Source organism: Mustela erminea, chromosome 10 (assembly GCF_009829155.1).
Source record: "Mustela erminea isolate mMusErm1 chromosome 10, mMusErm1.Pri, whole genome shotgun sequence".
Classification (NCBI taxonomy): domain Eukaryota; kingdom Metazoa; phylum Chordata; class Mammalia; order Carnivora; family Mustelidae; genus Mustela; species Mustela erminea.
In genome coordinates this window covers 11,785,652-11,803,701 of record NC_045623.1, presented here as the reverse complement: position 1 = coordinate 11,803,701, position 18,050 = coordinate 11,785,652, and the positions used below count along the sequence as shown (strand labels likewise).

General features: G+C 36.8%; 1 protein-coding gene across 4 annotated transcripts in view; it reads right to left on the bottom strand.

Annotated features, from left to right (window-relative positions):
- Positions 1-18,050, bottom strand: part of TRIM33 (tripartite motif containing 33) — a 115,691-nt gene that overhangs the window by 62,855 nt on the left and 34,786 nt on the right. For all 4 annotated transcript variants that reach the window (XM_032361146.1, XM_032361145.1, XM_032361143.1 and 1 more), the window contains exons 2-4: positions 2,448-2,566; positions 1,903-2,047; positions 1,609-1,741 (exon numbers count right to left, since the gene is read on the bottom strand). In XM_032361146.1, coding sequence (XP_032217037.1) covers positions 1,609-1,741; positions 1,903-2,047; positions 2,448-2,566 — 397 coding nt within the window. The remainder of the gene's footprint in view (positions 1-1,608; positions 1,742-1,902; positions 2,048-2,447; positions 2,567-18,050) is intronic.

Genomic DNA, 18,050 nt, shown 5'->3' with positions numbered 1-18,050 from the left:
GCAGCTGTGAGAATGATAATCTAATGTCTTAACTGAGATTTTTACAAAACAATCAATGGTAAAATTTGGCCCTAAGGTGAAGGCCTCTACAAGATTAGTCACTTCAAGTGAAACACCAGCCAACTTGCAGGTAAGACGAAACATTTGGGAACAAATTAAGGTTACAAAAGTTTAAAGTAGCAATTCTAAATAAATGTTCTATAGAACAGTAAAAAAGAACAAAGATCATTACTTTCATGTGGTCAAGTCTGAGAGACTCCATACACTGTGTCTGCATCTATATACCATATGGAAGACAATGAACATGCAGGCTTAGTATAGATCCAAACGCCTGTGTTCAAACCCAGGTTCTGCTACCTATGGTGAGACTGTACAGATTACTAAAGCTTTCTGTAAGTAGGCTCCCTCACCTTTAAACAGTCATGATACCAATACTAACACTTCATGGATAGTTGGGTGTGAATTAAACAAACATGCAGCATTCAGAAAAGTGCCTCACACAAACTAAGAAAGCATAATTGTCAGCTATTAGGACTAATGTATTCCCTCTTTAAGAGGATTCTAACGAATTCCAATGAACTTAAGGAATTAAAAGCACTAAGACATCCTACAGTTAAGAAACACATTTAAATGTGGTTAATACAACTTAAACTACTCTTTTCTGGCAAGAGATTCATAAAACCTATTTCCATCAAATCAGCAGAAGTACTGTAACAACACTTTAGAAAAGGCCGGACTATGGGTAAGCAAGACGATCTTTTAAACTACATACAATTTAATAGAAACTGGAAAATTTTCTGGAGGACTGTTATACTCCTAACTAGAAATTTTAGTACATTTCCAGAAGAATTCAAACATAATAGACTCATTATAAGTGAACAGTATTGAATTCTGAGGACATAATAGGGTTGAAATAGAAAGCTATGTATTTAAAAATTAGTAACTATGCTTGCTTAGACACACAGTTTGCAGAAAAACAAGGGGTTTATATCTAACATGAAATCAGTATAGTTATGCTTTGATGTTAAAATGTGTATCAGCCATTCCTGCTGGAATATTACCTTTTTATTTTTTTTATTTTATTTTTTTAAAAGATTTTATTTATTTATTTGACAGAGAGAGATCACAAGTAGGCAAAGACGCAGGCAGAGAGAGAGAGAGGGAAGCAGGCTCCTTGCTGAGCAGAGAGCCCGATTCGGGACTCGATCCCAGGACCCTGAGATCATGACCTGAGCCGAAGGCAGCGGCTTAACCCACTGAGCCACCCAGGCGCCCCTGGAATATTACCTTTTTAGATTATAGCCTAGGGCCTAAATACCATAGTATACTTGAAAAAAAGCTTATCTAAACCAGAAGCACAGCAAATAAATAATACAACCTCTTTCTTAAAAACCCAAATGTAATGATACATATTTTTAACAAATATTCATAAGATAATCATATATGAATGTGGAAACCATTAAATAATTCATTGAAAATATATCTTGCTTTAAGAAATTTATAAAATTAAGAAAATGCTAACAAACAAAATTATGGATTAAGTAATAATAATTAATTTTACAAAATATTTCAATAAGATTTCTTGTTAAGCAATTATGACTTCTGTACCTATGTTCTTTGTGTTCCAATAGCTGACAGTCTCTACATGTCAATCTATCACATGTTTCACAGAAAAGCTTCAATTGTTCTTGTTTGTGTACAGGGCAGAAAACAGGGCGCTGACCAGATGCTCCAACAGATTCTGCAGTAAAATAAAACATATATTTTTAAACTAAAAATTTTTATCTAACTTTCTAAATTCTTATTAATACTGATATCCAAAGCATATGAAGAATAAATAGAATTACTGTGAGGTAAGAGAGATTAATAGTATATTAATCAACAAAACTGCTTCTGTCTTACCTGAGACATCTTCTTTCTTCCTGATCAAGTGATCTTTAGTGAATTTTACTCTTTGATGTGCTTCAATACATGTCTTACATAGCCACTCTCCACATTCTACACAAAAGCCAACTGCACTTGCATTGTCTTCACAACTAGTACATACCTACAAGAGAAAATAAATAGTAATCTACATCAAATTTACACAATATAAATCCACAAAATAAAAACTGACCTGCTCTCAAATATACTAAATGACTAGAATAAAATTAGTTTGTTATCCATTTATCTTCAATAAAATTCTATTCCTTCCATATCAAACATTCAAGTGAGTAAAAATCTAAGTCTTGAGAACACAAAAACTTACAGAAGATTTAAATTCTTAAGTACTTTTCATCTCATTTAATTAGTTATGATAGTACAGAATAAATAGCCTTTATTTTCAATTGGAAAAATAGAACTATACCTGAACTACCTTATTATCATGTAACTATTCAAACATATTTTTCTTATTATTTACATTTTAATACCAAGATAAGAATTTAAAGAAAAATTGAGAAGCATACCTGTTCTGACTTCTCATCAGAACTGCTAGGAGCTTCAGATGTATCTTTCACAAAGTAATTATCCACAAGGTCTATCTGTCTGCATTCCTGGCGGCATACTGGGCACCGTATTACACCAACTACAACACAGAACAAAAATATTAAAAAATATTCCTTGGAAAAAAATAAGGAAATTGTGCATGATGCCCATATGAAGACCAAAGAAATGAACATTAAGAGCTGAGTAAAATAATCCAGTGAGTCACTCCATTGGAGGAAAATGATACGCTATTTAGAAAGAGAAAACAAACACGTGTTTATATATATAAAAAAAAAATTTTACTTATTTATTATACTCTACAAGTGCTTTATTACAATGTGTTAGTCAAATAATGGCTCCCAAAGATTTTCAGATCTTAATCATTGGAACTTGTCAGTGTCACTTTATAGAGCAAAGGTGACTTTGCAGATACAATTAAATTAAGGCTCTTCAGATGAGAATATGCTATCCTGAATTATTTGATGGGCCCTAAATGTCATCTTGTAAGAGGGAGACAGAGGAAGACTGGGCTACCAAAAAGGAGAAGGGGTTAACAATGGAAGCAGAGATTGGAGTCATATGGTTTGGGAATGAAGCAATAAACTAAGAAATACAAGTGGCCACTATAACCTGAAAAAGACAAGAAAGTGGGATTTTCTCCTCACAGCCTCTAGAAGAAACCAGACCTGACTATACTTTGACTTTAGCAGACATCCTGACAGTAACCCAGTAAAACTGACAATAGCAAGAGATTAAAATGTGCTTTATTTTAAGCCACCCAGTTAATGGCAATTTTGTTACAGCAGCAATAAAAATACACAATCTATCACCTAATAAATTCTGATTTGGTTCAGAACTACTTGAATTCACTTTCATGTGGGAAGAAAGATCCTATGTGCCTGAACCTCCTAGTGATCTAGCTACCTATAAGAAGAAATAAACCTATGGAAGTTAAAAACTAAAAAATAGCAACAGTCAACACAGCAAACTAGTATGTCAGCCATGAAACTGAGGATATAGCATAAATGATATAATCCTTACTTTCAAGAAAGGGTTCAAGATTAGTATGTAATTTTTTGATAGTTTATAACCACTTAAAATTATAGGAAGCACCATACATAGATATAAACAGAATCCCCAAGAGTTTTAAGTATACAAATTATAGAAGCTGCAACAGAAAACAGAAACTTAAATACAGTATCATTCTGAAAGTAGGAATATCAGGGGGCACCTGGGTAGTTCAGTCCACTGGGCATCCAACTTTTGATTTCCACTCAGGTCATGATCTCAGGGTCATGAGGTTGAACCCTGTACTAGCTCCATGCCAAGCATGGAACCTGCTTGAGATTCTCTCTCCCTCTCCCTCTGCCCCACTCCCCCACCCTCTCCCCTGCTTATGTGCACACACTCTCTAAATAAGTTAATTAAAGTACGAATATCAGTCTCCCAATAGATATATACACTGTTTTTTTGTGTGTGTGCTTTTTTAAAAATTAACATATAATGTATTATTTGTTTCGGGGGTACTGGTCTGTGATTCAACAGTCTTACACAATTCACAGTACTCACCACAGCACAAACCCTCCCAAATTATATATACACTGTTAAAATAAACTCAAAGTTATATGTTTGAAAACAAAACATAGTTTTTATAATACAAAGTACATACAAAGATGATGCTTAAAGGAAATGCATAAAAATAAATTTTCAAATCAAAGGAAGAAACAGTATGGGAAAGAGAAAGGAGAAAAAGATATATAAGATGGCATTGAGTTACTAACCTTTCAAGAAACACAGAGTATAATAAAACTCCAAAGGAGATAATTATAATTATAGGAATAAAACTATGGGAGCAACTAACTTCTTACAATGAACAGATCACACTTAAACATGGTCTTGAAAAATTAACATTCATTTACTAGTGTGCAGGAAAGTTTGCTGACCTCAGTTCTTCAAATCCTGTACATTCCTAAGGAAGGCCTATCTCCAATACCCTTGAATGGCTCCTGTGACATGACCTCTAACTCTTGGAATATTCTACCTGATAAGACAGTTTTTGTATGCCTGTGGCCTTGGGCCATGCTGTATTTGGCTACACCAAATGGTAAGGGTGGCTAGAGTCTCAGGATGTGGTGTGAGTTCTATATAGAGCGCACCTCTTTATAAACATTTCCCAATAAAAACCTAGACATGGAGGTTTAGGTAATCTTTCCTGGTTGGCAATATTCCTGCATATTGTCAGACATAGTAACTTGAAAACTAAGCATCCCCTGTGCAACTCCATTGAAAAGAGACCTCTGGAAGCTTGCACCTATTTTCTCCTGAGCTTCATACCAAGCACCTTTGCTAATTTTAATCTATTTCTTTTCTCCTTCTAATAAAATGCAACCATGAGAGTAACAGTTTTTCTGAATCAATCCTGCTAATCACTGAGCCTGAGGGTGATTCCAAACTCAACTAGAAAAGGAAGAAACAGTAGGCAAACCAAGAATATCAAGTGCAAAGTTCACAAATGAAAAAAAGTTATAAAAGGTAGAAGAATGTCCACATATACATACGTAAAATATTGAGGAAGTTCAGAATTTGCAGCATCTCAATAAAGGAATATTTTTGTTGAGCAATAAACAACATTATCAAGTTATCATTATACCTGTGTAAATGATAATTTGATGCAAGTCTTTGTTTTTTGAACCCAGTAAACCGGGTTCAATTCACACAGACATCACAGTTATGACAACAAAAATTCATCCATATCTAATTATCATACTAAATATATTAAGGAATCTGGAGATAAAAACATCCAAGAATATTAAGGCAAAGGAAGAAGCAATGCACACAAATCAGTATACATGAAATTTTAAGAAATGTAGAAGCAAAATAACACAAACACTGTAGAAGAAACCCAACCCAGAGTAGACAAGGAGTGGAAAGGTACATCTCAGAGAAAGATTCTTACTTTCCATAAAGACTTTCAGACAAGCTTGGAATTCAGAAATTTGAGGCATGAAAAGAAGTTCCAATGAGAGGGAATAAATTCAAGTCTATAGATATCAGCAAATCCTATTCCTTGGCTGACTTAAACCTGACAGATTACCCAGCAGCCAAAGTATCTCACCACCAAAACAAAGAGCTGAAGCTTCTTCAGGGATCTTTTTGCTATCTATTTCTGTATTTAGTCAATAAATTTAAAACTTATATAAATATTTGCTTTGAAAATAAGAGCCATTTTCCATTTGAGTTATGAGTAAGTATACCCTTATAATTAGTATAGATCAGATGACTGTGCTCCGGACTCAGTCACTGAATGCTGGTTGTCATGGTGAGTTTGGATCATTATTCAAAACTAAAACCCAAACTCCAAAGCCAAAGCCAAAGCCAAAGACTTCAAAAATTTATATGTACAATGTTAAAGGGACAAACAAACTGACCAGCTTTATGTATAATATCCCTAGAATGTATTTCATTACTTCAAATTTCAAGTTCTAAGAGACTCATTTCAGGCCTATTAGATTATTTTTAAATGCCAATTTACTAAAATGCATAATTATGGGGGAAGTAGGGGTGGACTCTTTTTATAAGGCCAAAAGTCTACAAACTAGTTTATCTTCACAGTGTTAAGTGAAATTTAGTTTCCATAAGTTGACTGATGTGGACTTCCATTCAAGAACGATGACTAAGCAAATACGGAAAGACCACCTGAAATAGCTAAACACAGAAATAACTAAAATATAAAAAATTAAAATGTACTTTGAAAAATATATAACTGAGTCCCCAACTTCAAAGGCAAAACTGAAGTTCCAGAAACAAAAGGGAACTCAAAGCTCAAGTGGCCCAGTATCAGCTGATATGGGGTTAGTTGTAAGTACCACTACTGGGAACAGGAAAAAAAAGACAAAGGTTAAAAGGTGAACCTGAGGGGCACCTGGGTGGCTCAGTCCTCAAAGTGTCTGCCTTTGGCTCAAGTTGTGATCCCAGGGTCCTGGGATAGAGTCCCAATTCAGGCTCCTTGTTCAGCGAGCAGGGAGCCTGCTTCACCCTCCACTTGCCTCTCCCGCTGCTTATCACACTCCCTCTCTCTGACAAATAAGTAAGATCTTTAAAAAAAAAAAAAAAAGGTACCAGAAAATAAAGCCCCTTCTTTAATCAACTCAGAACTCCAAACAAAATGTCCACAAAACAAAAGTTAATATTTTTGCTTCATATCTACTTCTCTTCCTGGGATTCCTTTTTAGGTGAATTCACACATTCATTCAACAACAGAAAGAGAAGCTTCTCTGGAACCTTGCCAACACAAAATTGTCTCATTAGAACACTTCCCAGGGCACAAGTAGGTCACCAACTTAAGACAGGCTCATAAAGGGGCACCTGGGTGGTGCAGTGGGTTAAAGCTTCGGCTCAGGTCATATCCCGGATCAAGCCCTACACAGGGCTCTCTGCTCAGCAGGGAGCCTGCTTCCCCCTCTCTCTCTGCCTGCTTGTGATCTCTTTCTGTCAAATAAATAAATAAAATCTTTAAAAAAAAAAAAAGGCTCATAAAATAAAATTACAATACATGAAGAAACCCAATACTATTAGAGTATGCTAACAAACACATTAAGGCAAAAAAGAAAAACCTAACCCACAGAAAATAAAACAATCTGAAAAGACTTCAAAAATTTATATGTACAATGTTGAGGGGGTTAAAGAGACAAACAATCTGTGAAAATAGAGCTAAAAAAGGATCAAAGACAAATAAAATATAGTATTGAATAAACTCAAAACACAAGTTAAACAGTAAACAAGAGATAACTGAAAAGAAAATTAATGAAGTAGAACACAGATATTCAGCACAGAGATAAAGAGAAAAGGAACTACAAAAGAGAAGAAAGCTGAAGCACTGAATGAGAAACTCCAGTATGCATCATATTAAATAAAAGTTCTAGGGGCGCCTGGGTGGCTCAGGGTTAGATTAAGCCTCTGCCTTCAGCTCAGGTCATGATCTCAGGGTCCTGGAATCAAGCCCCACATTGGGCTCTCTGCTCAGCAGGGAGCCTGCTCCACCCTCCCCCATTCCTCCACCCCGCCTCTCTGCCTGCCTCTCTATTTGTGATCTTTCTGTCAAATAAATAAATAAAATAATAAAATCTTAAAAAAAAAAAGTTCTAGAAGTTCATGAAGGAAATGAGGTACAGATGCTATTTAAAGAAGATAATGGCTAAGAATTTCAGAACTGAAGAAATGAGCCTTCAGACTGTAAGTCCTGAGCAGAATAAGTAAAAATAAATTCACACCTAAATATAGTAAAGATAGAGGAAAAACTCTTAACTGATAGTTACTATAACACAATCACACTGACAGCAGACTTCATTAGTAAAATAACAATGCAAAAAAAATAACAGGGATTGGGGCACTTGGGTGGCTCAGAGGGTTAAGCCTCTGCCTTCGGCTCAGGTCATCATCTCAGGATCCTCCAATCAATGTAGCTCAGAGAACCCAGGCTCTCTGCTCACCGGGGAGCCCACTTCCTCCTCCCCCTCTGACTACTTGTGCGCTCTCTCTCTGTGTCAAATAAATAAATAAAACGTTTAAAAAAAAAAAAAGTTAACAGGGATAATATCTTAAGAGCTTTTAGAGAAAATAAGTCAACTGAGCAATCCATATCCTGATAATATCACTATTCAAAAGTAAAAGCAAATAAAATTTTCAGACATACCAATACAGCTCTTTGCTACAAGAACTAATAAAGCATTAAATTTAGCCATAAAAAACTGCCAATTTTAGACTACTTATGACTTGCAAATTGGTAATTTTATACTGGTTAACCCACTACTGACTTTAAGAACATGGAAAAATATTTAGGGGTCCCTGGCTGGCTCAGTCGATAGAGCATACAACTCCTGATCTTGGAGTTGTGAGTGCGAGCACCTCAATGGAAAAATGTTCTTGAGAGGAGATGCCAAAAAAATAATCAGCAAAGCCATTAACAAAACATGTTGATATCTAAATATACATGAGTTAAAAGTAATATATAGAGATATGTATTAATTTAGGAAGATAAAAAACATGAAATTAAAATATCAAACTACAATAACACATTCTCTTACAATTAAACTACAGCTTTAAAAGAATCATTCTAAGGGTGTCTGAGTGGCTTAAATGATTAAGGTCTGCCTTCGGCTCAGGTCATTATCCCAGGGTTCTGGGATCAAGTTCCGCATCAGGCCCCCTGCTCAGTGGGGAACCTGCTTCTTCCTCTCTCTCTCTCTGCTGCTCCCCCTGCTTGTGCTCTCTCACTCTGTCCAGTAAATAAATAAAACCTAAATAAATGAATGAATGAATGAATCATTCTAAATACAGTATGAAGGGAAAGTTAAGAGATAAAAAGTTAATTAAAAATAAGGTAAGCAGGGGCGCCTGGGTGGCTCAGTGGGTTAAGCCTCTGTCTTTGGCCCAGGTCATGATCTCAGGGTCCTGGGATGGAGCCCCACATCGGGCTCTCTGCTCGGCAAGGGAGCCTGCTTCTCCCTCTCTCTCTGCCTGCCTCTCTGCCTACTTGTGATCTCTCTCTGTCAAATAAATAAATAAAATCTTTAAAAAAAATAATAATAAGGTAAGCAGCCCTTGACTAGCTCAATCAGTTAAGCATCTGATTCTTGATCTCAGCTCCCTTCTTGATCTCAGGGTTCTGAGTTCAAGCTCCACACTAGGCTTTACACTGGATGTGGAGCCTACTTTAATAAAATGAATGAAAGAATGAATGAATGAAAAAATAAAGTGAAATCCTGCCTTTACAAAAATAGGTGAGGGCATCAAATTCAACTGCATAAAATATCGTCAAGCTGTTAGAAAGAGAAATAACTATGCAAACATTTTTAGCTAGGCAGTAACAAGTGTCCAAAGACTGTAGTTTAGTACCATGCTTAAATGTGTTCTAAAGACCATATTTTGAAAACTGTTCTAAAATACCAGGAGTTCTAGGAATATTTACTCTATTGGCTGCCTCCATTTTTTTCAATTTGATTCACAAAACCTGGCTGACAAGACTACTGGGGACACAGGGACTCCCTGCCACCACATATCCCTTGTCTTATTTCCCAGCCCAACCTTACTCTACCATATACTTCTGCCCTCACCCCGTAAGAATTTTAACCGCCTGTTTGAGTCATTCTCAGACTGTGCTGAGAACAGGAGACAATTATGACCACATTTTATCTAAATTTACATTAATACAAGGTTTTACTATAAGACCAGTTAGTATTTATTGTGAAACTTTTTAATTTTTTATAAACATTTATTTTTATCCCCAGGGGTACAGATCTGTGAATCGCCAGGTTTACACACTTCACAGCACTCACCAAAGCACATACCCTCCCAATGTCCATAACCCCACCCCCCTTCTTCTCAACCCCCCTCCCCCCAGCAACCCTCAGTTTGTTTTGTGAGATTAAGAGTTACTTATGGTTTGTCTCCCTCCCAATCCCATCTTGTTTCATTGATTTATTGTGAAACTTTTATGTATTAGTTCAGTTAGTGTTCATAACACCTCTGTAAAGTAGGTTCAATTACCATTCCTACTCGAAAGGTGAGGAAAGTGAACTTCAGAGAAATCAGGTAATGTTCTCAAGGTCACAGGACAATGTAAATGGGGGAGTGGGGTAAGATCTGAAACCACAGTGTCTGAACTGACACCCCATGCCCTTAAAACCTATGCTAAAGAGTCCCTCTAAAAGGCTGATCTATTAGTAACAAAATAAAAGACTAAACTAAGACAGTCATAAAAGAAATACAGAGGATGAATAAGAGGCAGAATCAATTGATTAGTGAATAACTGCATGATGATGGAGCAGTACTAGTTACAGTAGACAAAAAAAATTAGAAATTCTAGATGATTTGCCAGTTTCTGGCATAGATAATTACACAATTACTCAAAACGAGGGAAAAGTAATTTTAGCTAGAATGTAATGAATAAGTTTTGGATAGACTGTGTTTAACTAGCATAGTTCTGCAGCTGAAGTGTATAAAAACAACTATCAGCATACAACCAGTTAAAATCTGAAGCACAGTTAGCATTAGCAAGGGGAAAACAGAATCAAAGACAGTACAATACCCTTCGATATACCAGTATTTATGGTCAAGCAGAAGAAAAGGACTTCACAGATCAAGACACCAATTTCAACACTTACAACCGCAAATCCCAAAAAGTACAATTTACATGAAAAGCCAGTACTAAGCGCTTGGCTAACTCAGTCTGCAAAGCATGCAACACTTGATCTCAGGGCTGTGAGTTCAAGCTCCGTGATGGATGTAAAAGGTTTCTACTTAAAAACTTTTTTTAAAAATTAGGCTCCAGGCCCAACATGCTCAGTTGGTTGGACAACTGCCTTCGGCTCAGGTCATGATCCCGGAGTTCCGGGATCGAGTCCTGCATCGGGCTCCCAGCTCCATGGAGAGTCTGCTTCTCCCTCTGACCTTCTCCTCGCTCATGCTCTCTCTCACTGTCTCTGTCTCTCAAATAAATAAATAAAATCTTTAAAAATAAATAAATAAACTTTTTTTTTTAAACAAATTCAAAAACTGGGGGCGCCTGGGTGGCTCAGTGGGTTAAAGCCTCTGCCTTCAGCTCAGGTCATGATCCCAGGGTCCTGGGATGGAGCCCCGAATCGGGCTCTCTGCTTGGCAGGGAGCCTGCTTCCTCCTCTCCCTCTGCCTGCTTCTCTGAATACTTGTGATCTCTGTCAAATAAATAAATAAATAAATAATTTTTTTAAAGAGAAGTGAATAAATAAATAAATATAAATTCAAAGACTGGCCACTGGAGTGGCTCAGTTGGTTAAGTGTCTCCCTTCAGCTGAGGGAGAGCTCAGCTGAGGTCATGATCGCAGGACCCTAGGATCCAGTCCTGTACTGGGCTACTTGCTCAGCGGGGAACCTGCTTCTTCCTCTCCTGCTCCCCCTGTTTGTGCGCTCGCTCTCTCTCTCTCTCTCTCTCCCCTTCTGTCAGAAAAATAAAATCTATCTATATATATATATAGATATCTATAGATATCTATCTATAGATATCTAGATATCTATATATCTATAGATAAATTTTATATATATATAATTTAAAAATAATAAAAATTCAGAAACCTTGTATAATCAGAAAATTATGAGTTCATTAATAATTATATATATTAATAATTATATCAATCTAATTATAATACTTAGCATCACCTGAAATAAAATACCTAAGTTTTTTCTTTTCTTTCTTTTTTTTTTAAGATTTTATTTATTTGACAGGCAGAGATCACAAGTAGGCAGAGAGGCAGGCAGAGAGAGAGAGGTGGAAGCAGGCTCCCTGCTGAGCAGAGAGCCCGATGCCGGGCTCGATCCCAGGACCCTGGGATCATGACCTGAGCCAAAGGCAGAGGCTTTAACCCACTGGGCCACCCAGGCGCCCCTTCTTTCTCTTTTCGTAGTTTTTTCAATATTAACAGAAATTTGTATAAAAATAACTTTTTTTTTTTTCTTTTAAAGTAGGCTCCACATCTAGCATGGAGCCCAACATGGGGTTTTAACTCACGACCCTGAGATCAAGAACTGGACTGAGACACTTAACCAACTGAGCCATCCAGGTGCCCCCAAATAACGTATTTTTAAATTGGTGATATGGGCCACTTAGTTTAAAAAAAAAAAAAAATCAATATCAAACAACAAGGCAGTTGAGCCAACAATTTGTTAAGAACGATTTTATTATTTTTATACTTTTAAACAAGAAGAATGGAAGAAGGTAAAAGCTATAAAGATAGTATGCGGAAACAGTCTCAAGAGTTTACTATATGGTTCATTATAGAGAAAGTACAGAACATCCAGCTTAAATGACTGAAGATTCACTAACTCAGGTGGAAACAATGTCACATAACAGAAAATTCAACACAGTGCTTGAATGCAAGTACTCAAATCTAAATCTACAGAAACTGAGTCTTCTTTGTAGGTATACTTCACAGGAGAGAGGGCTTCAAATCTGTCTATGCATACAAGTCTGTGTATGCTTGTGTGGGTAAACCTGTATGCAACTCTGTTTCTCTCTCTTTTTATGGAGGAAGGAGGTAGGAAACCAAAAAGATCCAGGGAGGCCTGAAGATATGACATGAAGACCCACAACTGGATGAGCTACTTGGATGTACTGTATCTGTGTATTCACTGCCTCCTTTAGGAGGCCATGTGACTTTTGTAAAGAGAAGCTCAATCAAACAGTCCCTGAATTATGAGAGAGCAGCTCCTACACTAGCTGTATGAGCTGAGCAGGCAAAGAGTAAGGATCTATCCTTTCAGGATAAGGTATTTAAATTGAAAATGCATTCAGTACAGGGCACTTGAAACAAAGTTTATTATGTCTTCCATGGTCTACTGGTTCACCACTGACCAATACCACACCACTACCCTCAAGCTTGACCCTGTAAATGAAGCCATACTCATGAATAGGTAAAGAACAAGTATACCCCATTTGAGGAGGTTCGGTAACTTGAGGGAGACTGAAGTGAGCAATCAGAACCAGCTGGCTGGCTGCTACTGAGGCAGAACTAATGGAAGAAACAAGAGAGAACTTGAGTTTAAAAAAAAAAAAAAAAAGTACTGAGAACTTTCACAGAAATGCAATTAGAATACATATAACAAAAGGAAAAGGGCTCCACTACAATTAAGTAAGTATGACTTCAAAATTTAAATAAACAGAAGACACCGCCCCCCCAAAACGAATGGAAACTCATAAGAAGCAAACTGACAGTTTAGAAGATCAAATTAAGAAATATACCTAAAACGAGAAGGCTGAAAGAGAAAAGGATAAACCAATATATACCAGCAAATGGGTAGTAACCATTACAATTAAACCACTGAAAATCAAAGACAAGAAAAGTGACTCATGATGTACAAGGAAACAGTAAGAGTAACAGTAGACTTAGCAGAAATAGTAGAGGCCTGGAAGCAATGGGATGACATAATTCAAAGGGGTGGAAAAAAAAAATTACCAACTAAGAACTCCACATTCATAAAATTAACCTGTAAATATGGAAATAAGAATACCACATATAAACATAGATTGAAGAAACTCACTGCAAGTCCACCTGCCTCACAAGAAATACTAAAGAAAGTTCCTCAGTCTGAAAGCAAGTGACATCAGACAGTAACTCAAATGTATATAAAGAAATAAAGAACACAGGTAAGTAAACAGGTAATTACATAAGTAATATATAACACAGTATAAACCTACTTTTTCTCTTTAACTGATTTAAAAGAAAACTGCACAGGGCACCTGGGTGGCTCAGTTGGTTAATCTGCCTTCAGCTCAGGTAATGATGCCAGAGGCCTGGTCAGAGCCCCACATACTCGGGCTCCCTGCTTAGCCAGAAACCTGCTTCTCCCTCTCCCTGCCGCTCCCCCTGCTTGTGCTCTCTCCCTTCCCATCCCCATCAAATAAATAAAATCTTTTTTAAAAAATAAATAAGCAAAAAAAAAAAAGCCTGCACGAAACAGCACAAAGGAAGAGAGAGGAAACGGGAGTCAACCAGAAGGACGTGACACCAAACCATAATGAAAAGTCAAAGAAAGTAAAGTGTACCAGAAATAGTAAATATATGCAGATTCATAAAAAACACTGTATTTTTTTTTACTTTTTTTTTTAACACTTTTTATTTATTTATTTGACAGAAAGAGAGAGAGAGAGAGAGAGAGAGCACAAGCAGGCAGAGGAGCAGATAAAGAGGGAGTAGCAGGTTCCCTGATGAGCAAGGAGCCAGATGTGGGGCTTGATCCTAGGACCCTAGGATCATGACCTGAGCGGAAGGCAGTCGCTTAACCAAATGAACCACCCAGGCACCCCTATTTTATTCTCTTAACTTCTCCGAAATGTAAAAATGTACCAACGGTAACAATAAACATATTGCTGGGTTTAAAAAATATATATGTAACATAAAGAACAATAACCGCAAAAGAGGGAAAAGATAAAGGAACCGTAATAGAAACTCTGTATTTTACTGAAATCAAGTTAGTAGTATTCTGAAGTAGAGAGTAATAGGAGTGCCTGGATGGCTCAGCTGGTTAAGTGTCCAACTCTAAATATCAGCTCAGGTCTTGATCTCAGGGTTGAGTTCAAGCCTTGCTTGTGGGCTCCACAGTGAACTCTACACTGGACATAGAGCCTACTTTAAAAAATAATAATAATAATCCTGAACTGACAGACACATACACACAAAAACCCACCTATTTCAGAGCACTGAGAACCATTAAAAGACAAAGCAAAAAGTGCTTATTCTACAAAAACTGCTAGAACTTCAGGTAAAACGGTGAGAGATGCTGCCCTTCTTGCATGAGAATGATTCTGTGATCCTCACTACCACCCCAACAGTCTGGCTTGCAAGATCAGTAGATTTACTTGAGTGGGACTAACCATAAAAATAGGACTTTGGTGCAATATAAGGCACAATCAATTAGGAGAGAAGGGCAAATGTGAAAACAGAGGTTAAATAAGAATCTCAGTAAATGAGGGCGCCTGGGTGGGTCAGTCGTTAAGAGTCTGCCTTCAGCTCAGGTCATGACCCCAGGGTCCTGGGATAGAGCCCCACATCAGGCTCCCTGATCAGCGGGAAGCTTGCTTTTTCCCTCTCCTACTCCCCCCTGCTGTGTTCTCTCTCTTGCTAGGTCTCTCTCTGTTAAATAAATAAATCAAATCTTTAAACAACAACAATGAAAAGAAAAAACAAAAAAACAAAAACAAAACAAAACAAAAAAAATCTCTGGAAGTAACAGCTTGCTACATATGCCAAGGTTAGGGTCACGGAGCAGGGACTAGCCCAAACATAAAATTAACACAGCTGACCCCTAAATAACACAGGTCTGAACAGTGCAGGTCCACTTACAGGTGGGTTTTTTACATTACTGCAAATATATTTTCTCTTCCTTATGATTTTAATAACATTTTCTTGTGGTGCCTGGATGGCTCTAGTCAGTTAAGTGGCTGACTTCTGCTCGTCATGACCTCAGGATCCTGGGATCAAGCTCTGAGTTGGGCTCCACCGTCAGCAGAGAGGTCTGCTTCTCCCTCTCTCTCTGCCCCCTGATCCTGCTCATGTGCACAGCATGCCCACATGCTCTCAATCTCTAATAAATAAAATCTTAAAAAAAAAAAAAAACAAAGAATTAAAAATAAAATAACATTTTCTTTTTTTCTAGCTTACTTTACCGTAAGAATATAGTATATGACATATACAATGTATAACATGTGTGCAAACTGAATATTTATGTTATCAGTAAGGTTTCCTGTCATCAGCAGGCTACTAGTAGTAAAGTTCTGAGGGACTCAAAAGTTAGATGAGGATTTACAAGTGCATCAGAATCGGCATCCCATCCCCCCCATTGTTCAAGGGTCAACGCTACACTTAAAATGAGGGAGCTGCCACAGGACTAAAACTCTCCACACATACCTGGCTAGAAATCCAGTCTTCTAAGACTAGAAACTGGTCACAAATTTGAAAAAGTTTCCCAAACCACAAAGATCAATCATTAGTGGGTATATGCCTCATGGGCTCAAGGTATTCAATCACAACTAATGCCCAAAATTAAGAATCAAAACACAGACTGGCCACCAAGCTATGCAAATACACAAGCAAGCCCTATAAAGCCAGACTAAACAAAGAAACAGAAATACTAAAATGAGACAGCAATGGCTGTACACTATACAAAAGACAGATTACACATTTTAAATCTAGGTAAATTACTAAAGAATACCAAGAAGGCCCAGAAAGATAAAGCATAATCTAGTGTGACTACAATATAGATATACAGATATATATTATCTGAGATATCAAACTGAGAAAACATTCAAAGAAATAGCAAAACATGACCTGTGACCTGACCTCAGGGAAGAAGAAAAAATCAGTCAACTGATCAACTGAACCCAGACACTGGAGTTAGCAAACAAAGATTTTCAAGCAGCTACTATACATATTCCCAAGAACAAAAGGAATCTTTCAAAGAATAAAGTAAAATAGGAGGACAGTGCCTCAACATGCAGGAAGTCTCAAGAGAGTACCTGAGCCTATAGTTAACAACCCACAAAGATGAAAAGTACAAAATCCAAAATAAAAATTTCATTACACATGTGAGCACCATAGCAGACTTGAGTGAACCTTTGGATAAACACATGTATCCAATCCAAAAAAGGGGAAAAGACCAAAGACAAAAAGAAAACTGCTCAGAGGGACGCCTGGGTGGCTCAGTTGGTTAAGCCGCTGCCTTCGGCTCAGGTCATGATCCCAGGGTCCTGGGATCGAGTCCCATATCGGGCTCCTTGCTCAGTGGGGAGCCTGCTTCTCTCTCTGCCTCTGCCTGCCTCTCTGCCTACTTGTGTTCTCCCACTCTCTCTCTCTCTAACAAATAAATAAATAACATCTTTTAAAAAAAAAAAAAAAAAAAGAAAGAAAACTGCTCAGAGATGAGCAAGACAATACCAAGAATCCCAACATAAATGTAATGGGAAACCAAGAATAAAAAGTAGGGAAAACATCTGTAGAAATAATAGCTGAAAATGTTCCAAACTTGATGACACACATTAATCTGCAGATCCAAAAAACTGGAAGAAATCCAATTATAATAAAAAGAAAGTGAAGCAAACTTAGATTATCTCAAATCAAACTGCTGGCAGAAAAAGATTTTCAAACAAAATCTTTTAAGTAGGAAGAGGTAAGGGAACAATACCATTAATGATACCATTAACATCTGACTTTTCATCAGAAACAATGGGAGGCCAAAAAAACAATGAAATGACATATTGAAAATACTAAAAGGCTGTAAACCAAGAATTTGATAGCAAGGAAAAATATTCCTCAAAATGAAAGCAAAATAAGAACATCCTGAGATAAATAAAATTTAAGAGAATGTCATCTGCATGGTTGTACCACAAAAAAATAATAAAGGAAGTACATCAGGCTGAAAAGAAATGAGTATAACTCAGATACACAGGAAGGAAATGAAAAACACTAGAAATAGTAAACATGGAAGAAGACACAAAATACTCATTTTATGCACTTAATTTCTTTAATGGAAACTGTTTAAAACAATAATCTAACAATGCACTGATGGTTTTTTAAGCATTTACATGTAACATACAAAGGAGAGGAATGGATCTGTAGTGAAGCAAAGTTTCTATAGTTTAGCAAAATTAATACAGTATTATTCTGAAGAGGCTTATAATAAAGACATAATTGCTAGAGGAAGAACTAAAAAATAAAGTGAAAACAAAATCAGAGAAAAATTTAAAGTGCATTAAAAAGACCAATAGACACAAAATGAATAATAAAGTAACAAAAACTGGTATGATACAGATAGAAAACAAACAGCAAAATGGCCAAATTAAATCCAGTTGTATCACTTACTGACATTAAATGTAAGTGGACTAAGCAAAATATAAGTGGACTAAGCACTCCAAGCAAAAGATTGTCAGGCTGGATAAAATACAAAATCCAGCTATATGCTATCTAAAACAAACATTTTTAGATTCAAACACATAACAGGTTTAAAGTAAAAGGAGGAGATTGGGCACCTGGATGGTTCAGTCAGTTGAGTGTCCAACT